The 23,396-nt window shown below is 39.9% G+C and overlaps 4 protein-coding genes and 1 long non-coding RNA gene across 9 annotated transcripts; 3 read left to right on the top strand and 2 right to left on the bottom strand.

The window, feature by feature from the left end:
• The first annotated feature begins 20 nt into the window (after positions 1–20).
• Positions 21–5,594, top strand: LOC116932376 (neuralized-like protein 4). 3 transcript variants are annotated; one of them, XM_032940175.2, is made up of 12 exons: positions 22–294; positions 375–482; positions 542–655; positions 736–892; positions 956–1,144; positions 1,242–1,405; positions 1,467–1,692; positions 1,769–2,802; positions 2,879–3,667; positions 3,740–4,021; positions 4,089–5,069; positions 5,142–5,594. In XM_032940175.2, the coding sequence occupies exons 1-12, from the start codon at positions 88–90 to the stop codon at positions 5,442–5,444; spliced, it is 4,554 nt and encodes a 1,517-aa protein (XP_032796066.2). In that variant the 5' UTR covers positions 22–87; the 3' UTR covers positions 5,445–5,594. The 3 variants fall into 3 exon arrangements, with proteins under 3 accessions (XP_032796065.2, XP_032796066.2, XP_045036081.1); XM_032940174.2 differs by having other exon boundaries at positions 21–294; positions 736–1,144; XM_045180146.1 differs by having other exon boundaries at positions 31–294; positions 375–390; positions 736–1,144.
• Positions 5,577–7,287, bottom strand: LOC116932380 (pyridoxine-5'-phosphate oxidase). Its single transcript, XM_032940180.2, has 7 exons — positions 7,107–7,287; positions 6,847–7,003; positions 6,689–6,788; positions 6,438–6,491; positions 6,278–6,376; positions 6,104–6,210; positions 5,577–5,900 (listed from the first exon to the last, which is right to left on the bottom strand). The coding sequence occupies exons 1-7, from the start codon at positions 7,216–7,218 to the stop codon at positions 5,735–5,737; spliced, it is 795 nt and encodes a 264-aa protein (XP_032796071.1). The 5' UTR covers positions 7,219–7,287; the 3' UTR covers positions 5,577–5,734.
• A 28-nt stretch (positions 7,288–7,315) lies between these two features.
• LOC116932381 (chromatin accessibility complex protein 1) lies at positions 7,316–8,016 on the top strand. Its single transcript, XM_032940181.2, has 3 exons — positions 7,316–7,573; positions 7,637–7,757; positions 7,818–8,016. Exons 1-3 carry the CDS (start codon positions 7,439–7,441, stop codon positions 7,892–7,894), a joined length of 333 nt encoding a protein of 110 aa, XP_032796072.1. The 5' UTR covers positions 7,316–7,438; the 3' UTR covers positions 7,895–8,016.
• Positions 8,017–8,489: 473 nt separating this feature from the next.
• On the top strand, positions 8,490–10,435 carry LOC116932378 (metallo-beta-lactamase domain-containing protein 1). Of its 3 annotated transcripts, none has more exons than XR_004399527.2 (5): positions 8,490–8,775; positions 8,844–9,056; positions 9,127–9,240; positions 9,311–9,589; positions 9,659–10,435. XR_004399527.2 is itself a non-coding variant. In XM_032940179.2 (4 exons), the coding sequence occupies exons 1-4, from the start codon at positions 8,505–8,507 to the stop codon at positions 9,514–9,516; spliced, it is 804 nt and encodes a 267-aa protein (XP_032796070.2). In that variant the 5' UTR covers positions 8,490–8,504; the 3' UTR covers positions 9,517–9,592. The 3 variants fall into 3 exon arrangements, 1 of the variants encoding a protein (XP_032796070.2); XR_006652120.1 differs by having other exon boundaries at positions 9,699–10,435; XM_032940179.2 differs by lacking the exon at positions 9,659–10,435 and having other exon boundaries at positions 9,311–9,592.
• A 1,555-nt stretch (positions 10,436–11,990) lies between these two features.
• LOC123477018 lies at positions 11,991–13,366 on the bottom strand. Its single transcript, XR_006652124.1, has 3 exons — positions 12,930–13,366; positions 12,253–12,387; positions 11,991–12,168 (listed from the first exon to the last, which is right to left on the bottom strand). It is a non-coding gene; the product is annotated as an uncharacterized LOC123477018 (long non-coding RNA).
• Between the last annotated feature and the right edge of the window lie 10,030 nt (positions 13,367–23,396).

A 23,396-nucleotide genomic window follows, 5' to 3' on the forward strand; every position in this document is an offset into this window, starting at 1 on the left:
CCAAGCTGAGGCTTCCTTACAGTTTGTGTTGTGTTGTGACGGGTCGTCTGGAATCAGGCCGTCTGCGGTCTCTTGCTGTTGTCAATAATGGCGGAAGAGCCATCCAGCAGCACAACGTCTTCCGTCCAGCTGCCTCAACAGTTTCACGCAATCCATGGAACTTTAGTGCAGCTCTCGGAGAATGGATTTTCAGCCTTCCGTCTCCGCCCTAGTCATGAATTCAATCAGGGGCTGGTATTCTCCAGTCGGTCACTTAAGGATGAGCAGGTCTTTGAAGTCCGTATCGACCGCAAGGTTTGATATTCAGCATACAAGTGCCCCGATCTCTTTCCAAGTGGAATAACTGCAGCTGCACATTTCACTGTATTATGCAGGTTCACTCATGGACAGGTAGTATACAAATCGGGATCACCACACAAGATCCAGCCACCTTCCACCCCGCCCCCCCACCAAATGCTCTAGATATTGTCAATAAATCATGGGTAGTTTATCTTTCAGACATATTTTTGAGAAAGTAAAACATCTTCTTCTAATATTACAGGTTTTGTCTGGATGCAACCTATTTGAAAATGGCAAAATTATAGTGGAAGATTATGGACCAAATCTGGATGAGTTGAGCGAGGGAGATAGAGTTGGTATCATGCGAACTTCAGAAGTATGTTAATGCTATATTCAGTGTATTCTCAAAGGTATCATGTTTCACACACACACAAAAAAAACTTTTATGGATTTCAGGGGGATTTGGTATTCTATGTCAACTCATTTGCTCAAGGCGTAGCTGTTTCAGGCATCCCCCAAACCATTTATGCTCTTGTGGATTTGTACGGAAAGTGTGTAGAGGTGACTGTGACTAACCACAGGGAGACTCAGTCACAACCTAGACCATTACTAAGTAAGATCCCAATCACATTCTTTGTATCATCTCTGAAACCTATATTTCTTGTTACATCCACAGCATTAAGCTCAGTTGTTATGGATAGTAATCAAGTTAATCAAGAAGAAGAGTCTTGTAGTACTGCGAGCACACCAAGCGGGGCACTTCAGGATCGACTGCGATTTCATCACAGGTGTGGAACAATGGTTAAACTTTCAGCGGGACAGCGAACAGGTGAACGCAGGCGACCATTAGACGAATTTAACAACGGTTAGTTCAGCTTTACTGCTCTACAAGCTTTCCTCACTCAAAATTGTACAACATTTTAATTTTTTAATTTGATTTTTTAAATATTTCCTTGTGATAGGGGTCGTAATGACTCAACGTCCACTTTTACCTGACGAACTCTTTGAAATTCGCATCGATAGTTTAGTGGACAAATGGTCCGGCTCTATTGAGGTGGGAATCACTACCCACAACCCAGTCGCCCTGGATTTCCCATCTACTATGACCAATCTTCGTAGTGGCACGGTACTTTCGATATTCGTTTTCCTTTCCCATTGAAAGAGAAACGCTAACCAATATTCTTCAGATTATGATGTCGGGTTGTGGTATCTTGACGAACGGAAAAGGGACTCGTCGCGAATATGGCCAATGCAATTTGGACGAATTAGGTGAAGGAGACCGAATTGGATTGATCCGCAAGGCGAACGGTGATCTACACTTTTACGTTAACAGTCGTGATCAAGGTGTTGCTGCCTCTAATGTACCAAATCCTGTATGGGGCGTCGTGGATCTCTATGGACGCACAGTCAGAGGTAGTTTTCTCATTATATGATGCAAAAGCTTTAGCTTTATTATTTGGATTGACGATAAAAAATTTTCCCCAAAAAGTTTCACTGATTGACCGGGAAGACGCTATTAAAGCTCCAACAAATGAACCGGAAGAAGATTCACCCGTAGTAGAACAACTGCTGTTTCATACGCGATGTGGCTTGCATGCAGCTGTAGTGAACGGTGGCACGACAGGACACAGACCAAATGCACAAAGCGATTTTAATCATGGTGTAGTGCTGACTAGTAGGCCGTTAAAGCCAGATGAATTGTTTGAAGTAGTGTTGGACAAGGTGGTACTCAAGTGGGCGGGCTCAATCGAGATTGGGGTTACGACTCAGCGGCCGGAAGATCTGGACTTTCCAGCCACAATGACAAATGTCCGTTCTGGCACTTGGATGATGACGGGGAACGGTGTCATGCACAACGGGCTAACAGTGTTGGATGATTATGGAACGTCGCTTGACCGTCTGGGTTCGGGTGATCGGGTTGGCGTGATCAGGCGCTCAAATGGAGTACTGCACTTCTTCGTTAACGGTGAAGATCAAGGCCCAGCAGCCGGAAATGTTCCGGATAAGGTCTACGGGGTTGTCGACTTGTACGGACAAGCAGCCCAAGTATCCATAGTAACTCCATCCCCCGCAACTCCACTTACAGATTCGTCTCCCTATCCATCGTATCTCTACCCAGCACCATCACATCTACTAGCGCCTTTAGTGTCGCCTACCTCATTGGCCGACTCCACCTACGCCCTCCCCACTTCATCTTCTTCGACTTCGGCATCGTCTACGCTCATTCACACGGACTTGAGCTTTCACAAGTTACACGGTCGTAACACGACACTGTCCAGTAATTGCCTGACGGCAAGCAGGCCAAATGCTTTATCAGAATTCAACGATGCCATCTGCATAACGTCGAGACCACTAAGGCCCGGAGAAGTTTTTGAAGTGATCATTGAGAAACTAGTTGAACGGTGGTCTGGATCTCTTGAACTTGGTGTCACGTCAATCCGACCTGAGAATTTGGATTTCCCGTCCACTATGACGGACATCACATACGGGACGTGGATGCTGAGCGGTTCTTCAGTTATGCAGGTGACTTCAGAGATCAGTTGAAAAATTTCGAGTCATTTAAAATTATCTATGCGTTCATATATTTTTCAACTTTTAGGATGGAACTATCACTCGAAACGGTTATCCACTAGACTTGGATGCCTTGCACGAAGGAAACCGTGTAGGATTATTACGCCATGCGGATGGAAGCCTTCACTACTACCTTAATGACCAAGATCAAGGAGCAGCGTGTTGGGGTGTACCACAAGATCTCTATGCTGTCATCGATTTATACGGGCAGTGTGCCCAAGTGTCACTGGTCCACAGACCCTTACAGGCGTCAGGTATACCACCCGATCAGCAGGAGGGAGATGCTACTCCGTTGGATTCTACCACCAGTGAACTAGCATCAGGAGGCCAGCCGCATAGACATTGCCATCGTCTGTCGCCTCACTGTGGTCGGGCGATCACTATTTCAGACGATGGACGGACGGCCAAGCGGGAGGATAAGGATTTCGAAAATGGACTTGTATTCAGCTTGTTGCCGCTGCAACCTGAAGAGTCATTTGACGTGCGAATTGAGACTATATCACAGCGCTGGGCTGGCTCTTTAGGGATTGGCATCACGACGTTCCATCCGCAAGAAGGAACTGTCATTCCTTCTACACTGAGTGGCTTAGATTCTGCGTGGTACATTTCCGGTTCGAATGTTTTCCAGTCAGGGCGCCAATTTCTGGCATCTTGCCTACCTCTAGAACACTTGGTTGTGGGTGATGTCGTCAGCATTCGCCGAACAGTAGAATCTGCACTTCGTTTTGCCATAAACGGCCGTGACTTGTCGGTGCTCATTCCCAACATTCCACACGGCGCATACGTCGTGTTGGATCTGCATGCAATGGTTCAATCAGTAAGAATATCAGTCCAGTTTTTTTTTTAAATTCGTTCTACTATTATAGAAAACATATTTGTGTATTTCCAGGTGAGCGTCAAAAGCATTGGGAAAGTTGGATCGCTACCCGAATCACTTGCTACCACGCCGGCAGCTGCGGCGACTAGTTCTGTACCAGCTGCTACTGGAACGCTACCGTTGTCCTTAAGCCAGCTAGCATTGCGCGAAGCAATGCAAGGTATTCAGAGCGCTTTTAGCAGCCGCTTCGGGATCGCATTCAGCCAGCAGCAACGCTTTCACGACCACCATGGACGCAATATTGTCTTTAAGAACAATGGCCAAACAGCTCAACGGACGGCCAGCTACAATCAAGTACTTAATCATTGAATAGTTAAGTTTTTTCCCTCTTGATTGATTAGTTTGAATTTAATTTCCAAAGGGTCTGGTGTATTCTAAAGAGCCCATTGTACCCGGAAGCTGTTTTCAGGTCAAGATAGAACAATTGGATGAACGTTGGACAGGCTCGTTAATGCTGGGTGTTACGGCCATTCCACCGGACAAGATGCCATCTACCCCGCCTACCTGTGCTCTATTACTAAAAAGGCCTAGCTGGATCATTAGCGGACGAGCTCTTCATCAAGGTGGTCGTAAAGTGCGATCTGATCTCAAATTTGATCTGAATGAATTACGAGTCGGTCAAAGCGCTGGAGTCCATCTAAGCCAAACAGGTCATCTGCACGTTTTGATCGACGGATTTGATTGTGGCTCCGTGGCTTGGGTTGGAACCAGTGAATCTCTCTTTGCCGTTATCGATCTTTATGGCAAAACCGCAGAAATTTCCACGGTTTCACTGCGTTCCGCATCAACCACAACTTCAACCCCTACGACACAGCCGGCATTGAATGAGGAAAAAGCCCTGCGAGAAAGTTCGAATTCGGAGAAAAGTTTGACAGGAGGAAAAACCAATTCCCATCGGTCGTGTCGTTACAAACTCGCTTGCTCAAGATTCGTTAATATAATGGGTCTGCCGGACGCGTACCTGGAGAGCGAGGGTAGTGTTTGCGGTTGCGCCCAGTGCTTCTGTGAGCAAGAAGGCACGTTAAATAAAGTCGGCGAAGAAATGAAAGGCTGGTGCCGCTGGATTGTCAGAAATCGACGGTCAGTCGACAAGAAAGATGGTCCTGGTAGTAACGAAAAATGGCAAACAGCGTTTCATGGCACACGTCCAAGCGTGGTACGACGCATTCTTGATGAAGGTCACTTGCTTTCACCGGATCTTAATGTCTGGCAAAGAACAAAGGCAGCCCGTCGTAGTAGTAAAGGTAACGATGGTGAATCGAACGGCCAGCTTCTCTTTTCCCCATCTTTACAGCCAGCTACGTTAGCTCCAACTGCAGAGCTCTATGATCCACTGCATAAGGTATAACTTGCAACGTGCTATATATTAATTTGGTTTTTTCAAGTTCTAAACTTAATTTTTAATGCTGTCAAGAAAATTCAACGAGGTCAAGTTGTTCTTCAAGTTCTTGTTCAGCCTGGATCCTACAAGGTTCGAAAAGCAACAAGTCCCCTCAATGCTCTAGCGCCGTTAGCACCAGCAGCCATTACTATGGGTGGGTCGGTGACCTGCAGTTCAGATCCAGCACACCAGCAACAATTATTAAACCCACACGCGGAATCAACTGCGATAACGGACGAGGATCCCGCCATATTTTGGTACACTAAGGAGCGTGGAGCTGCTATTGTACAAGCACTTTTGATTAAATTAGACGAAACTGCCTCGGCATCTAGTTGAACCATACCATCTGGAAGTACACGCACGAAATCGGGTTGTTTTCTAGCTTTAATGGATTATTTGTTGTGACTGCTTCAATATAATCCCAAAATTTGAATTCTCATTCACTGTACATACACATGAACAAATAAATGTGCTAGCTCTTCTTCAGTTTATTTGACTAAATATTGTAAGGTGCTTCAATATGGTATATTGCAATCCCTAACGAACTTAACTCCAAACTGCTTGTATTTTATAAACATAGGTTAGGATGTGACTATAGTGCCAGACAGTTTCTTCCGAATATATTTTCAGGGAGAAAGACGTTCATAAATCCAACCTTGATCACCTTGATAAGTTAAGATACCATCTGGCTCTACACTAGACACTGGTCTCCGGAATCGAATACGATCATGGATTCTTGTGGACTGTCCTTGCCAAAATTCGATCACTTCTGGGACAACAACGTAACCTCCCCTGCAAAATAATTAATTATTCTTATTAAACAGAAAATTCGTAAATGGTAAAAAAAAAGATTTTGATGAACAAATGAAAATAGTAGAGAAAATACGGTAAGATATACGGATACAAAATAATAACAATAAATATTATTAAAAAATGTTACGTAAAAATAAAATATAACATCAAATTTGGCATACGCACAACGACAATTAACTTACCAGTTTTCTGGTCTTGGAATAGGAATATTTTCGTCATTGTATTTTTGTAATAGTTTTTCTTCCGCATCAATTAACGTTTGGCGGGACGGAATCGGTTGGCTTTGAGCCTAGTAAAAATACAAAAATGTAAAGCAAATTGCTTGAAGTTTAATTAGCTTTGATTTCTTATCCGACTGAAAGAATTGCACTAATTTGACTCCCGCGGGGTCGTGAGTGAAAATATTGATCAGATACTTCGGTAGAAATTTTTTTTACAGAACCCTCAATCCGAACCTAGTATTGGATGAACTTAGAGGGTTATAGGTTTCAAAAGTTTTTTACTGCATCAGTTTACAGAACGCAGAAGAGGTTCCCAGTAGAAAGTGATTGCTGCAAATGGATTTTCTTCCTGTTACAACAAAATGGTTCAATGGTCAAAATTTTTCTGTAGCAATTGTTCACTTGAGTAAATCAAAATTATTGAAAAGGCATGGGGTAATGAAGGATTTGTTTTCAGTTTCATAGGATTTGGGTAACATAAAAATCATAGATCACTTTAAGAGATAAAGCTTAAGATTGCTCCAGAAGATTCATAATGATGCATACCAATTCAATGCCTTTTCTACTGGAATAGTTTGTGAAGAATCTGAATCCTTCTTTATCAAATCCTTTAAGTAAAACATAACGAGCAGAAGGTTTGCCTGTTCTGATAACAGTACTTGACCCATTAAAAAATCCTGATCATTTGTTTCGGTTCAGCTTACTTTGAGGCTGTTGAGAGGCACATTGCATTAGCTTCAAGGATGGTAGTAGTTTGGCAAGCAACATCAAACCAGGATTCGAATTGCTCAATTGGATCCTTTGATATTAGGTCAACCTCAGTGAACGTTTTATGCTTTTCATTATACGGTTTCCGCATATCTAAAGTGACAGCGGAAAAGGATTGTTATTTAACGTGACATAAAATACTCCAGTGAATTTATTTGATAAATAAATATCTATAACGCAAATTCATCAGTCTCACCTCCTAGGTCTCCTTTTGCGGACGTTGAAGTTCCTGTAGTCATTCTATAAGTGTTTTTTAAGCTACTAAACTTAAAACTACGAATTAAGGTTAAGGAAACATTGGAAAACATTACCCAATTACTGTCAATAGTGTCATTGGGCCACGACAATAAGCTCCTCCCGTTTCGGGGGGTGAGATTAAAAAGCCACACAGAAAAATCCACGTTTTACCGAATAGTACACAATTTAGCGCGTTCCACCACAGTACTCAGCGTTTGTTGTCACTGTTTTAACCTGAAAAGTAACAGTGTCGGTGAACTGGTGCTAGTGTTCGTGAAAAAACGCAGAAGAATGTCATCATTCAAACCAAAATTAGGAGATGGTTCCATTATACTACCACAAGCTCGGGTTAAAATGATCATGAAAAGCTCACCAGATACTGAGAGTATATCTACCGATGCCCTGTACTTCGTTACGAAAGCCACGGTATAACTCTTCTTTCAAGTCAGATTCCACTAATAAAACTGCATACATTTTAAATATTTGAAGGAGTTCTTTGTGGAACATTTAGTTCAAGAGATTTATGAAAGTACAGGAAAATCAAATGAACTTACTTACAAAGGTTTAGCTGACATTGTCCAGAAAAGTGATTCAATGCATTTTTTGAAAGGTAAAAGTGCTGAAACTTGAAGCTGAACAAATCTAATAATTATTTTCCCACATGTTGTAGACATGGTTCCAAGAAAGATAACATATAAAGAATATCAGGAAATTCTAAAGGAAAAGGAAAATTCTGATCTGTTTTGATTGTTCAAACTCAAATTCCCATGTTGTCTTTAATAAGTAAAGTATATTACTTGCTCACACAAGCATTGTATTTTTCAGGAAGCTGTGTTTCAAATAAAAACTTACTTGTGCACTGTGTAAAATGGTCTAATTCCATCATGTGGTGAAAGCAAATGATTGTGTTAATGGTAACTAAATTAAATGGTTAAGATAACAATTTATTTTGAAACCCTAACTATGATAGTTTGACTAAAAAAGTGCTTATGTAGGGGTTGAAAATGGAAAACAGATCTGAATTTTCAGTTAGGTGAAAAGGCTAAAGCTATAGTCTTCAGAAGGCAGTGCTATTAGGATAAGACCCCTTGAAAAAATGGAATTAGAGATTTTTTTTTTATATATTAAACAGCAGTTTAGGATAGGTTAAATCTATTAGTTTAGGCTAACCTTAGATCTTTTCTACGAAGTATTTCGTGGTTATAGGCATATTTGAACTTCATTTGAACTTATTGCCACGATGAGAGAAAACCAATAGGCTACCGTGGTAATAGACAAATAGTTTTATATTACTACAAAAGATGTCGGTGACAGTTTGGACCATCTTCGTGACATCTAGTAGCTAAAGAATTAACCAATGTATTTGATGGAGTCACGTTTCAAGCGTCTCCTAGATGCCGTCGTGTTCGTAAACAGCAGCGCGAACAACAAGAGTAGCGGGAGAAATTGGGGAGGTATAAATAAAAAAAAAAATTTTAATTACAGCAAATGTCGTTTTCTGAAAATGCCAAACATAGTTAAAGTCTTATTTAGTGGGTATTCTTCAGCAGTAAGTGAAAAAGAAGATGAAAATCTGCCCTACGTCCACGCGAATTGCTCGTGTGTCTTGGTCACCGGCAGTACCAATTGTAACTATGAATCATCTGATTTTTTTATTGTTTTTAGTACTAATACAGCTTAATAACTTTTTAAAAAGTAATTGTCGATACTATGACACCCTGGGATAGAGATCGGATCTTAAAGGCCTTAAATTCGAATGGATTAAGTCCTGATGATATTAACTATGTGGTATCCACACATGGCCATTCTGACCACACTGGCAACAACAACTTGTTTTTAAAAGCCAAACATATAGTAGGCTTTGCTATTTCTGTTAAAGATCAATACTTTCTACATCCATTTGATAGAGGTTTGATGTGATTTCTACACTTTCTGTGCCTTTTTTAACTTATATGTCTGAATACAACATTTTTTTTTAGATATTCCATTTGACATAAGTGAAGGCATTCAAGTAATTCCTACACCCGGACATACAGCAGATGATGTTAGCATCATTGTGAACACTGAAAATCTTGGCACAGTTGTCATAGCAGGCATTTCTATGATTTTTGCAATTTTTGCATTCAGTAGCAGCTAATTTTATGTCATTTGATGCATTTATAGGAGATATTTTTGAACGTGAAGAAGATATTGAACACCCTGAGGTATGGAGAGCATGTGGTAGTATCAATCCTTCACAACAGGAAAATTCTCGTGCAATTATAGCCAGCTTAGCGGATTACATTGTTCCGGGCCATGGTCCAATGTTTAGAGTCACAGATACAATGAAAAAAAAGCTCTCCAGAAATGGTATTGGGTGCCACCAATGATTGGCTACTATTTTATTTTGGATTAGCAGCCATGGTTTCATTGTCTTTGGATAATAGATATTTCTATTAGAAGGTACTGCTTTTGTTACACTAAAATTGTATTATATTAGAATATGTGTTACACACTTGTTCTCTCTTCCAGATTTTAAAGATAAATATTAAATCTGTGAACATTGACATAGGTGTTGGCTTTTGGTGGCTAACTGGTTAATAAGTTGGGTAACTCAAGACTCAGAAGCATCTGTAACTTTTGAACGTCAACCTACCTTGCATGAATGGCAAACTGCAGCAGCGAAAAAATGCTATTAAAGAACTTGTGCACCACAAAGTTCCTACTCCAAGGACAGGAATTACCTTTTAACCAGAAACACTAATCAACACTTTAAGCAAATGCCAACTATTGAGGAAAAGTCTACTAATCAGATTTGATGAGAACGAACAGAGCTTTAACGAAGGCAAAAGTAGATTTAGAATCGGCACTAGCCATATGTACAGAATTAACATCAAATGCAGCTGAATAAGGTTATATTGCAATCAGAAGAACCAAAAGCCGAAACCATCACCAAAATCAATGACAGCCAAGTTGCTGCGATGAAAAAGTTGGGAAACAGATAGTCTAAAGTGGACCCGTTGGAAGCTAAAAAAGTAGACGTTGTCCAGTTAGAAGCTCAGTCTCAGCAGGAGAAAACCACCGGTTCAATTGAAACAGAACTCAACCAGAATAAACAAAAAGAATACCAGGTAGTGTTGGCGATATATCTGTACTCGAATAGATATGGTAAAATCTATTTCCCCCCGGCAGCCGGTGGGCGCTAGTGTCAAAATTGTCTATTTCCCCCCGGCAGCAAAAAGGGCGCTGTGCCCTTTGCGAAGCCTGTGCTGCACAGACAGACCAATTAAATGTGTATTTAAAACCTAATCTGTATTACTTAAAATCCTAATCAAATGTATTTTAACAATTAAGAAACACAAAGAAATTTGACTCACAGTTGTTATCTTATGTACTGGGTACTGCTTTTTATCGAAATTAAAATATCAGGTGAAATAAAATTAAATAACAAGCAAGCAAGCTACTTGTTACATAATTTTATTTTTTACTGGTCGTTTTCTTTTACTTGAAGCAGCGGTCAGTGTTGACTCTGCTTGAAGTAACAACTACTGTACTGTATTTTCCCGTAGTATCCACCTGATTGTGTTCACTGATTCAGGTGTGCAATAACTATTTAAATACCAACGCCCCTACTGGCCGGGGGGAAATAGCACATTTTGACATTAGCGCCCCCGGCTGCTAATGTCAGCCGGGGGGAAATAGCACATTTTGACATTAGCGCCCCCCGGCTGCCGGGGGGAAATAGGCGTGACCAATATCGCTTCTTTTAGATATATCGATATCGTTTACTACGATAACGATTGTCTATATCTGTAAATATCAACATGGTCTCCACGTACGTACGGAGAGGTCCGTACCAGAAAACGGCACCATTTCCAGGGTTTTCATTGGCTCAGTGGGATGGTCACGTGACCATCCTTTAAAGCCACGCAGTGGTGGGTAGGCCCTTAGCCCCTACCCCCGAAATCTCAGCAGCCGCCGTCGCATTTGAACTGGCAATTGTTTTTGTTTTTTCTCGTTTGTTGTCATTTTCGTTTTTAATGGCGGCCTGCTGTCATTTAAAATGAATAAATATATTACTTTTAGAAAAGGGCCGACCTCTCGTGAAGAGAACGATGGAATTTATAGATTCGGCTGGGAAACTTGTCGAGAAAGGTATAATTATATTCTTATATCATCATGTTCATCATGATCTCATATTCATATATTATGTTTCCCTCGTACAAAACGTGTTTTAAATAATCTTTTTTACTTTTTAGCTTTTTTGCTTTTTTAGATAAACTGACATGAGAGTTTGGTACCTTCTCAAACAGGCATAATTTCAATCTAATTAATTGTATCTGAGATTTTTTAACCAGATTATTTTTACTAACAGGGTTTGAACAACTTCAATCTGGATAAAAGTAGATTGAATTCTAATTGATTGAACTCCTTCTATATTTACTGCAGGAGCCCTCACTTTGCCAACAATTGCCAGTTCAAATGCGACGGCGGCTGCTGAGATTTCGGGGGTAGGGGCTAGGGGCCTACCCACCACTGCGTGGCTTTAAAGGGGATAGGGACTTTTGGGCTAGTTGCCCAAAGGACTCCAGGGGTCGAATTTTGAACACCGTACTTTTGCTTAGCCAATACTTAACTTAGAGATAAGTCTGACTTATCGATAAGTCGCAATTTGAACAAAAATGAAAAAGTTAAGTAAAATACTTCAGCCAAAAAAGAGTTAAGTTAAGCAAGAAAATGAAGATAAGTCCAAGGTACCTCCGGAGGTACCTTATCTCTGTAAGTTTGTACTTTCGACCCATTTAATCACTAAATTTAGCAAAATATTTGTAGTTGTGCTATAAGAAAAAATTTAAAACGCGTCTGCTAGACCATTTGTTTTAAAATTGAAAGCTCAGCAAATAAATAAATGTCAAAAAAGTTACAAAAGTGCATAAAATGGAATCTGGAAATTCCACGTTCATCGACATAGTTATCTTCTTCCATGTTTCATTCTTCAATTCCTTAGTAATTAGGATATTGAAGTCTCCTTCCATCAACTCCTGTGGAACGAATTATATGATTTATTGAGCACATCTAGTAAAAATTGCTGCTGACGACTAAGATATTAATATCGTATATATTACTTAACTTTTCTTCAATGCATAAATCCAACAGATAAACCATCACGCGATCGTACCAAATATCGCGTTTCACTTTCTCCTTCATTCCGTCAGTTTTCGGCCCCATTTCATCCAAGTATCACATGAGTAAAAACAACACTGCAAACACATCAAAATAATGTTTAAATACTTATGTCATGCTTGTTTCGTGTAAATTCGTCTGCTTTGTTTTCAGAAAACGTTTGCAAGCTTTAACGTCATTGGTCAAAATTTGCCTCGTCTTACTTTTGACAAGTTAAGCAAAAAAATGCTAAGCCGACATAAGTATCAACTTTTTTTTTTCAAAATCACGTCTTAAGTGAAGAACGATAAGTTTCACTTATCGAGCCGAACTTGGCTTATGTCGGCTTGGCAAAAGTTGGCTTAAGTCGACTTTTGGCTAAGCAAAAGTACGGTGTTCAAAATTCGACCCCAGGGGTCGTATTCCGAACGTCGACTTAGACTTGACTTGGACTTGACTTAGGCGTTTTTCCTACTTGACTTGAAAAAATTTTCAGACTTTAACCGAAGTTGAATTCCGAACCAAAAAATTTCAATTCAAGTAAGAAACTTGGACTTGAAAACTCAAAAGTCGAGCATTAAAACTAAGTTAAGTCTCTCAAATCTCAAGGTACCTTTTAGGTGCCTTGAAACTGACTTACGGGCTTAAGTTCTATAAGTAGCGGTGAGAATAGGCAGTGGCGTTGCGTTTGTTTACACAATGGCCGATTATTGTAATGACGTCATTGATGAATTCTTAGAGGATATGGGTAACCCTATATTTTTATAGTATAAAAACTATATAAATAGTTATATATTATTTTTATATATATAGTTATATATGCTATATATAATTTTATATAAGGTTTATAAAAACCTTTAGAAAGGCTTAGTTTATAGTTAGCTAGTTTAGTAACGTTTTCCAAAAGTTCCAAAAGGGTGTAGGTTTCATTTTAAACCCAAATATCACGCTGCCTTTTCTGAGCTTTATCGCGACTCATTTTAAAAACAACTATGTAAACAAAAGTACACTCACAGCAATTTTGAGTCACTTTGCGTACAAGTTCCAATTTCTTTTTGCTATGAATTAGACACTTAAAATTCGTCTGCAACCACGAGAAGAATTTTGAGCAACGTCCTCTGCCATTGGCTAAGTTGCCAATTTCAAGTCAAGTTGCATTTTAAAGTCAAGAAAAAAATCTAAGTTAAGTCCTGGGAAAAACTTCATCTTTTTGTGTTCGGAATAACACCTTGACTTGAGATTGAAAGTTTTTAACTTTAGCTCAAAACTTGACTTAACTCGGACTTAACTTAGATTGTTTCAAGTCAAGTTTTCCTTAAGTTCAAGTCGCCGTTCGGAATACGACCCCAGGGGTCGTATTCCGAACGTCGACTTAGACTTGACTTGGACTTGACTTAGGCGTTTTTCCTACTTGACTTGAAAAAATTTTCAGACTTTAACCGAAGTTGAATTCCGAACCAAAAAATTTCAATTCAAGTAAGAAACTTGGACTTGAAAACTCAAAAGTCGAGCATTAAAACTAAGTTAAGTCTCTCAAATCTCAAGGTACCTTTTAGGTGCCTTGAAACTGACTTACGGGCTTAAGTTCTATAAGTAGCGGTGAGAATAGGCAGTGGCGTTGCGTTTGTTTACACAATGGCCGATTATTGTAATGACGTCATTGATGAATTCTTAGAGGATATGGGTAACCCTATATTTTTATAGTATAAAAACTATATAAATAGTTATATATTATTTTTATATATATAGTTATATATGCTATATATAATTTTATATAAGTGTAATAGTTTCTAGACTGTGTATTTGCCAGTAAACTAACTCTACTTAAGACGATACAACCATGTGCTTATATACCAAGAGATTGAAGGTTAAGAAGGGAGGGGTTTACAATAACTTTTACTTTTATCATTAACTATTATCCGCAGGGAAGGTTGCATTCGTGACGACCTTCTTACTGGGTGGGGCTGCTGTTGCTAGGAGGAGTTGCTGCGGTCTATTACATTCCTTCCCCCCTTCGGCAAGAATAAATTGGTCCTCCAATTTTCTCCTTGTCTTCTACTTCTCTTCGGCATGTGGCGTGGCAATGGTTAGGTGAAAACTTGTTTTTTACCCGTCACCTACTTTCTTTCCTTCACCGTTATTTTTGTTTGTTGGGCTAAAGTATGAGACACAAAATACAAGATATGTTTTCTATACCGTTATTCATTGTCTTTTATGCTAATAAAGTGTTAGTTAATAATTGTTGGTCTACGTTCCTTTTTACTGGAATGCTACTGCAGATTTCAATCGTTTATTTTTTTTTTTGTATGCTTTTCTTCTCTTCTCTTCTTTTAGTTTTTTCTTAATTTGTTGTCGTAATGTTGTCATTTTAGTGTTTTTGTTGTAGTAGTGGTAATAAACTGTTGTTGGTTCTTCAATTTTGTTTTGCTTCAATCTTATTCATTGCCAGAAGCCTTTCTCTCGCGGCTTCTTATACGTTTCCAGTCTTCAAATATGTTTCTCCTATGTTCATCAAACGCGTAATCCCGCGGGGTGTTTCCATTGACATCAGTTATGTCTGGATCTGCTCCGTGTTCCAATAAGATATTTGTTATGAGATCTTGCCTATACATTGTGGCTAGGTGTAGGGCCGTATAGTTTCCTGGTTTAGTCGTTTGATTGATGTTAATGTGAATTTTCCTTTCACATGCTGCCCTAGCGAGAGTGTTGTTTCCATGTTTGGCGGCATAATGTAGGACGGTGCTGTTGTCCTTTGCCATTTGTGCAACGTTGGAACTTATCCACAAATAACTGGCCACTTCTTCATGCCCGTAGGCGATGGCGACCATTAGTGGTGTTTCTCCAAGGCTATTGTATGATGAAAACTTGTATTTGTGATATCGTAATATCCTGATCAAGAGTTTGTTATTTTCTGCTGCCGCTATATGTGCGATGGTCTGGCCATCCTCTTCTATATCTGGGTCAGCTCCATAGTCTAACAGTAAATCCGTTATGTCCAGTTTTCCCGCTTTCACGCTTGTATGAAGTAGTGTTTTGTCGTTAAATTTCTGGTTAAGAAATTCTGCCTTCGGATGGTAATCCCATGCAGCGGGTCCTAACTTCTGGATGATACATCTTTTTATTTCTTCCCTTGGAGCGTCTATCATTTCGAGGAAAATTTCTTGCTCACGTAATCGTGTGATGGCTTGTGTTCGTTTCTGCACGGCATCTGCTCTTGCTGCCGATAAGGTTGGGTGCGTTTTCATCGCACAGTTACTACATTTAGGTAATGTTTCTTGTTGTGTAGCATTTGGATTAAATTCGAACGTTGGTGGATAAAAACCATAATCACCGAAGAGCCCATCTCGTTGCGTTTCACTGTCCGTTTCACTTTCACTTTCAATCACTAAGTAGTTTATTTCTGGTTGGCTTTCGCTATCACTTGCTTCATTACGTTGCACTGCGTCTTCACTGTTCTGTTCCATCATTATTATTTTTTTTTTTTTTTAGTTAAAACTTCCACTTTTACTTAACACTTGTGTGTTTGGTGGCTGTTTAAGGACAATTCACTTGAAGTTTTCATATTTCGAGTTTTTAATACATTTACTACTTTCCCCTTTCACCCAGAATAAAAACTTGTTAAGTTTGTTTGTTTTTTTTTTTTTTTTTTTTTTTTTTTTTTTTTTTTTCTAAATGTTAGTGGTTTTTAGATTCAACTTCTGTTGAGCATCTGCAAAGGTCTTCCCATACCATTCCATAACCCACAACATAAGTGCAAGTCGTGTGTTTTCCTGTGCATTTGCGAGCTTGATCGGATTCCCAGTTTTCTTCCATGACAGGATAAATATTACGTTGTTTCGGTGCGCTTGGTTGAGCCGGGCGTGATTGTGTGGGTCTTTCCATGGTAAGAGGTGTAGGAGCCGTCATCCTAGTGAACGGTTGCTCTATTATTTCTTCCGGTGGTTGAGTGCCTGAATTTGGGATCATTGAAGTTAATTCGTGCGCTTCTTCCGTATTTATTCCATATCGTCTTAATCTTCTAGCTTGTCGAATTTTTTCCATGATTCTTGTAAAAGGGTCACAAATGATCAATATGCGTAGGGATATGATGAATACAATGAATCCTATGATAGATAGGATAAGAATTTTTGATGTGTCGAACCATGAGAACATGGTTCCTATCTGATTATTTTGTTTTTCTGACATCACTATGTCAGAAACAGATTTTGAATTTGATTCCTGCATTAGGCCTACTAGATCGTTTAGGATATTTAATTGTTCCATTTCCATTGTTTCATGCGCTGGATGGCTCTTCAGACTGTAGTCGAAATCATTCAGGTGCAACTCTTCGAATTCTGTGATGAGGTCTAAGTTCGGCATGTGAATGCTTGCTTTTTGTTTTACCCATTCTCCATTTGTTGAATTGTGTTCCCAGGTGTGATGGAATCCATTTAAATTCACCAAATGAGTTTTCCAAAAGCAATCGGAATATGGATGTATGGACCATCCATCTACTCCGATAGTGCAGTTTTTGTCTTCATAGGTAAAGAATGGTTGAAATCCACATTTCGATTCTTTTGCGGAGATGAAAATCCGTTTGGTTTCACATTGTTGGAGCGTCATCGCTTGTCCGAAGCCTTGCAGTCTCGTACAGATGGGTAATCCGAGCGCTGAAGCGGCAAGAATTCCGTTACTTTGAGCTAACATCACCGCTTGAGTTTTCTTTATCGTTGATAGTTGACAATATACGTCGCGAATTTCTTTTGCAAGTTTGTTTTCGTGTTCTGTTTCTATACTTATTTTATATTGCTCATGCATTTTTGAAATATCGAATTTAATTTTGTCGCCGAATTCTTCTATATTTTGGGGTAGACCGCTTTCTGTTTCGTTTTTTATTGGCACCTCCGGTACTTGTTCTAGGGTTAAAGATGCTGCCTCGGGTATTTCTTGCTGAGATGTTTTTTCAGTGTCATCAATAATTTCCATTATTGCATCCTCCGTAATGGTGTGATTTTTCGTGACTGGAGGGTCCTCTATTTTTTCAGTTGTTGTGAGAGGTGTTGTTGAATTGCTTATTGATTCAGTTGTTGTTGTCGCTATAGTTGTCGTTGATGATTGTGTAGTGGACGTGGTTTCAGTTGTAGTTGATGGCAATGTAGGTTCAGTACTTGGAGTTGTAGGCCTAGTGGTTGTAGTCGTTGGCTCAGCAGTTGTAGTTGTAGCTGTGGTAGTTGTAGTTGTAGGCTTATTTGTTGTAGTTGTAGGCTTTGTTGTCGTAGTTGTAGGCGTAGTAGTTGTAGTCGTAGACTTTGTTGTTGTAGTTGTAGGCGTAGTAGTTGTAGTAGTAGGCTTATTTGTTGTAGTTGTAGGCTTGGTTGTGGTAGTCGTAGGCTTAGTTGTGGTAGTCGTAGGCTTAGTTGTGGTGGTCGTAGGCTTAGTTGTGGTAGTCGTAGGCTTAGTTGTGGTGGTCGTAGGCTTAGTTGTGGTGGTCGTAGGCTTAGTAGTTGTTGTAGGCCTAGTTGTCGGTGGTGTGCTTTTAACGGTCGTTTTTATGGCTGTTGTGGCTATTGTTGTTTTAATTGTGGTTGTGCTTAATTTTGTAGTTGGTTTTACTGTCGTTGTGGTGCTTGAAGTAGATGAAATAGATTTTTGTGTGGTGGGCGTGGTTAAGTTTTTGTTGTTTGCTTTACTTTCTCTTTTGAGCAGAGGGGGTATAAGTGGGAGTTGTGTTCCGTCCAATGATTGTTGGGTGTGAAGCGCTATAATGGCTGCTGCTGAAAGCGTCCGTATTTGATGCGGGTTCCGATACTCGAAGCTAAACTGTTGTTTTCTACTTGAGCCGTGGCAATGCCCTAAACTCAGACGTCCTACTTTTAGTGTGAGACATTTTCTGTCTGACGCCAGTGAATGTAGGCCAGTTCTGTCTGTTGCCATGAGCTGTCCTGTGTGTTCGAAAGTGCCCCAAATTGAACTGGTGTTGGCACATTCCTGTAGAATAAGCATTGTTGTGTTTGCCTTGACGCAAGCGTTAGTGTTGAACGGTCTAATGGTGAAATCAGACGTATACTCGAAAGCTTGGCCTTTGGTAGTGGCTCTACTGCAGTTTCCTACGGATACTTGTGATTGCACCAGGGGATCGTTACTTGTGATTAATGTTTTTAGTTCTTCTTGACATTTTGTCCAATCTGTGTCACAATCTTCCATGGTTAGTTGTTGTTCAAGCCCATGATGTGTGACACATTTTCCGTTTGGATATTGTCCGTTCTTCAACAATCCCCAGGCGATCATGTCCCAGATGATGTTTCCGCTGCCGTGATTTGCTTTCAAGATACCGCCAAATATGGGTGAGTTTATTGTGGTTGTAATTGCTCTTCGTTGTTCTAATCGGACTTCTTGAATATCTTGCAATGTTACGTCGGGAAAATTTTCTATAACATCCGGATTGGTATTTATTGTTTGAAAGAACCACTGCTGGTTTTTCCTGGTATCTCCTTCCAAAGCACACTTTTCCAATTTTAAGGTTTCGTCGACCCCTACGGTAAGACACATTTCGGATTCTTGGGAAATTAGGTAGCTGTTTTCTTTTTCTAGAATCCATCTCGTTGATTCCTCTGAACAGGCTGCAGCAAATACGTAATCGTGTGTTGTCTCCGTGATGCAGATATGAGTATTTTGTACTCGTATCGTTTGGTCGACAATGTACTCGAATTTTGATCCTGATGGGAGAGGGTCGTCCTTTGAAAGTTGACTGTACGTTGTCAAAGGGTTTCTGCTTCCGGACTCGTAAGTAATGTATATTGTTGTATCCTTTTGTACGATTTTTCCATCTTCCTTGATTATTTTTGGTCTTCTATGTGCCAATCTTAGAGTTCCCCAGGCGTATGAAATACTGTAGAGGCGAATCCCAAGTTTTTCGTCTTCAACTTGGGTGTCGAAGAGAAAGTGAACTTCTTGAAGAAGAGAACGTTGTGGTCTGGATTTGTACAACTCTCTGTAGTCTTCGCACACGGGTGTGGCAAGGTTGGTATTTTTAAGGCAGGTTGCGATTGTGTTCTTGAACATTTCATACAAAATTTTTGTTGTTTCTGCAGGAAACGTCAAATACGTTAGAGGGATTCCAACCACTTTATGTCCTACCGGTGCGATATCCTTATCTGGTTTGTTAAGAAAAGATATTTCAATCTGCCGACTGGTGTCGTAAAGGCGGCTGGAATTATCCGACTCCGGTTCTCGAGGAAGTTCCAGGTATCCTTTCCCTTTTAGTAACGTCTGAGTGTATGAACTGTTTGTTGTTCTTTCTCCCCACACGATTGTATTTTGATTTTGGATGAATTGTCCTTCCTGTTGGGTGGTGTTAAGTAATCCGAAAGGGCTTTCGATTGGACTATCTGGTTTCTCCTGACGTAGCGTGATCTGTTCCGCTACACAATTTAGTGTTTGGTATTCCTTGATGGCGTACCATTTACCTTCTCCTGTAGGAGTGGCTGTGAAACTGAGTCCCGTCGGTCCGGTTTGCATATTATTGTTGCCACATTTTTTATCATTGACCATCCGCCAACACTCCAAAGGGGTGATTAGTATTGTTTCCTGGGGAGTAAACTGTATCGAAGGATCCAATCCAGAACGATCCGGTTATTTTCTTTGTTTTAGTCCACTGTCGACATGTCCATCCTTTCCAAGTGGCTGCTGGTTTTTGTTTGGTTACTAAGGTGTAACTAGTTGGTATCCTTGGTAAATGTTGTGTTTCTGGTTTTTCATTATCACAGTAGTAAGGCAATTCGAAGTCTAGGATTCCGCGTATTTTCATGTTGTTACAGTCGCAGATGGATGCGTAGATAGGGTAAGTAGGGTTTAGTGAATGAAGGAGGCAAAGAAGGAAGAGTAATGTCTGCATCTGTGAAAAATGAAAATGTTTAGTAATCCGGTCCTTGATATCGTCTTCTTAAGTGGTATTGGTGATTCGTTATAGGATCGTTTCGGTTTTGGTTACGGTAAAGGTTAGGTATTGTATGGTTTTCTGGTTCTCCTTCGTTCCTGCGTGGTTTGATGTTCGTCTTCACCGGATGTATCAGCTGCTGCTTCCCTTGGTCGGCCTGGTCGGCGTTGGTGAATCGTTGGTTGTCGTTGTGCTTCAACATTCTCTGGTAGGTTTTGTAGTATTTCTTCTTCCTTAGTTGTTTCTTGTTTTCTTGGTGTGTAAAGTTTGAGACGGTTTGTATGTACGATAGATTTAAGTTTTTTGTTTTCCGTGTGCTGGATCTCGTAGTTGATATCCGAGAAACTTCGTGAAATTTGAAATGGTCCGTTCCATCGATTTATGAATTTTCCTGCTGCTGGTGGCGCCTTCAGTAATACGTAGTCACCTATGTTGTATTTAATAGTTTTCGTGGATACGTCGTAGTATTTTTTCTGTCTTGCTTGGGATTTGAAGAGATGTTCTCTTGCCAGTTTTTGAGCTTTTTCCCATTGCTGTGAATACACCATACTAGTATCTTCATAGGTCTCGTATCTTCTGTTAATCTTGATATCATTAGGCATTATTGGTTCTCGTCCGAAGAATAGAAAGAATGGTGTTTCTTGAGTTGAAGCTTGTTTTGCTGTGTTGTAAGCAAAAGTAACGAACGGAAGGTATTTGTCCCAGTTAGCAGGTTGGTCTGAGACATAACAAGCTAGCATGTCACAGAGAGTTCGATTGAACCTCTCAACTAATCCATCAGTTTGTGGATGATAGGCCGTAGTCCTTATTTGTTTGACTTTGAATAGTTTACACACCTCTTGTATTAGACTGGATAGAAAGTTAGTACCTTGGTCTGTTAGAACTACTTCTGGAGATCCATATTTAGTAAATATTTTATTAACTAAAATCTTCGCAATTGTTTGGGCAGTTTGATTTCTCATTGGAACTGTAAAAACAAACCTACTGGCATAATCTGATATAACTAATATATATCTGTATCCCTTAGCGCTTTCTTGAATTGGGCCCACTATATCCATAGCGATCCTTTCCCATACTCCTTCAACTAAAGGCAAAGGGTGCAATGGTGCTTTACTTCCACCTACCGCTTTTCTCTTATTGCACATCAAACAACTTTTAACGTATTCTATTACGGAAGTACGCATGCATGGCCATGTGTACTGTCTTTGAAGTCTAGCCAACGTTTTTCCTACTCCTAAATGTCCTGCCAATATGTGATCGTGATTTTCCCTTAAAATTTGTGGCACCAGTCTTACTGGCGTTACAATTCTTCTTTTGGTATCTACTAATAGTCCTTTGTCGTTTATTTTAAATTTATTTTTAACGTCCTTACTTGGATTGGCCTTTGCCATTTCTTTTAATATTGTTCTGCAATACTCATCTTTGTGTTGGAGTTCTATCCATTTTTCCGTGTCCTTGGACTGATTACTTTCCGTTTCAAAAATTACTTGTTTTGTTCTAGTTTCCTTGGTTTCGTTTTTTACTTCTGGTTTCTCTTTTGTACCTGTTGACCTTGTTTCTACTTTCGCTAGCGGCACTATTGGGGTGCGACTAAGTGTGTCAGCATTTTGGTGTGACTTTCCTGGTCGGTACCCAATAATGATATCAAATTCTTGGATCTTAAGAGCCCATCGAGCTAATCTTCCTGCTGGTTCTGTCTTACTCATTAACCATTCTAAAGGTCTATGATCTGTAAATACGGTAAACTTACGCCCGTATAGGTACGTCCTAAACACGTCGATGGCGTGGATTATTGCGTATGCCTCTTTCTCTGTGGTTGACCACTTGGCCTCGCGGTCGTTCAGATGTTTAGAGGTATAGGCTATGACGACTTCTACGTCGTCTGATTTACGAAGGTCCTGTCCGTCGGACTCCGCTAAATCCGCTGATTGAGGTGGAGGTTGTATTTGAGCCAAGACTGCTCCTATTCCATATCCTGAAGCATCCGTGTAGATGATAAATTCTCGAGAAAAATCCGGATAACCTAGAACAGGTCTAGTGATGAGACAGTTCTTAATACATTCAAAGGCGTCCCTTTGTTCCTCCCCCATTTCCAGTCCGCTGACTTTCTAGTGAGCGCAGTTAGTGGATGGGCTTTATCAGCAAAAGCCCTAATAAATTTTCTGTAGTAGCTGGCTAGACCTAAAAATGAGCTCAATTCTTTTACGTTTTTGGGAGCGGGATATTTAATAATTGCGTCTAACTTTTTTGTACTTGGTGTTATTCCTTTCCCGGATACGATGTATCCTAAATAATCTAATTTTTCTTTAAAAAATTCGCACTTCTTCCTTTTCAACTTTAACCCCGCTTGTTTAAGGAGTCTAAAAACTGCTTCCAAGTGTGTCACATGATCAGTAATTGAATTACTGAACACTATGATGTCATCTAGGTAAACCAATGCGAATTTGTACAATACCGTTTTCAAGATGTTATTCATTGCTCTTTGAAAGGTGCTGGGTGCATTTGTTAAACCAAATGGCATTCGATTAAATTCGTATTGGCCAAATTCACAAATGAAAGCTGTTTTGTGTTTATCACTTTCTTCTATTTCTATTTGCCAGTAGCCGCTTAGTAAGTCCAATGTAGAGAAATAAACCGATCCGCACAACGCGTCAATTGTGTCATCTATCCTAGGTAGAGGGTACTTATCCTTAACAGTGATTTTGTTCAAAGCTCTGTAGTCGATGCACATTCGCATCTCTCCATCTTTTTAGGTACCATTACTATAGCTGCAGCAAAAGGACTGTGGCTTTCTCTTATTATTTTGTTACTTAGCATTACCTCTATTTTAGTCTTAACAACAAGTTTTAGGGATTCGGGTGTTCTTCGCAGTCTTTGATTAATGGGAGCGTTATGGCCTATGTTGATGTGATGTTTCACTTGTGTAGTTAGACCCAAGTCGGATTCTTGGTCTGCGAAAAGATCTTCATGTTTCTTTAGTAAAATTTCAATTTTAGTTTGTATGTCGTCTGATACATTGAGTGCTTGTTCTTCTTTTTCAACAATCTTAGCTATCTGCTTAGTTTTATTATTAAAGTCTAATTGAGTGAAGGATTCTAAATTACGATAATCTTGTTGTGTAAGATTTTCGTCTTCTCTATCAATCGGGATTAGTGGTATATGGATGCCTGCTTTGCTAAATGTTACGCTATA

This window comes from Daphnia magna, linkage group LG10 (assembly GCF_020631705.1).
Source record: "Daphnia magna isolate NIES linkage group LG10, ASM2063170v1.1, whole genome shotgun sequence".
Classification (NCBI taxonomy): domain Eukaryota; kingdom Metazoa; phylum Arthropoda; class Branchiopoda; order Diplostraca; family Daphniidae; genus Daphnia; species Daphnia magna.

What these genes read in the sequence shown, in the direction of transcription:
- LOC116932376 (XM_032940174.2), top strand. Translation starts at nt 88, where the DNA reads ATGGCGGAAGAGCCATCCAGCAGCACAACGTCTTCCGTCCAGCTGCCT. An exon ending in ATATTGTCAATAAATCATGG is followed by an intron (nt 483 to 541) that starts GTAGTTTATCTT and finishes CTAATATTACAG; the next exon opens with GTTTTGTCTGGATGCAACCT. An exon ending in GGACGGCCAGCTACAATCAA is followed by an intron (nt 4,022 to 4,088) that starts GTACTTAATCAT and finishes TAATTTCCAAAG; the next exon opens with GGTCTGGTGTATTCTAAAGA.
- LOC116932380 (XM_032940180.2), bottom strand. Translation starts at nt 7,218, where the DNA reads ATGTTTTCCAATGTTTCCTTAACCTTAATTCGTAGTTTTAAGTTTAGT. An exon ending in CGCAAAAGGAGACCTAGGAG is followed by an intron (nt 7,004 to 7,106) that starts GTGAGACTGATG and finishes CTGTCACTTTAG; the next exon opens with ATATGCGGAAACCGTATAAT. An exon ending in AAATTAGTGCAATTCTTTCA is followed by an intron (nt 6,211 to 6,277) that starts GTCGGATAAGAA and finishes TATTTTTACTAG; the next exon opens with GCTCAAAGCCAACCGATTCC.
- LOC116932381 (XM_032940181.2), top strand. Translation starts at nt 7,439, where the DNA reads ATGTCATCATTCAAACCAAAATTAGGAGATGGTTCCATTATACTACCA. An exon ending in ACTTCGTTACGAAAGCCACG is followed by an intron (nt 7,574 to 7,636) that starts GTATAACTCTTC and finishes AAATATTTGAAG; the next exon opens with GAGTTCTTTGTGGAACATTT. An exon ending in TTCAATGCATTTTTTGAAAG is followed by an intron (nt 7,758 to 7,817) that starts GTAAAAGTGCTG and finishes CACATGTTGTAG; the next exon opens with ACATGGTTCCAAGAAAGATA.
- LOC116932378 (XM_032940179.2), top strand. Translation starts at nt 8,505, where the DNA reads ATGTATTTGATGGAGTCACGTTTCAAGCGTCTCCTAGATGCCGTCGTG. An exon ending in GGTCACCGGCAGTACCAATT is followed by an intron (nt 8,776 to 8,843) that starts GTAACTATGAAT and finishes CTTTTTAAAAAG; the next exon opens with TAATTGTCGATACTATGACA. An exon ending in TGGCACAGTTGTCATAGCAG is followed by an intron (nt 9,241 to 9,310) that starts GCATTTCTATGA and finishes ATGCATTTATAG; the next exon opens with GAGATATTTTTGAACGTGAA.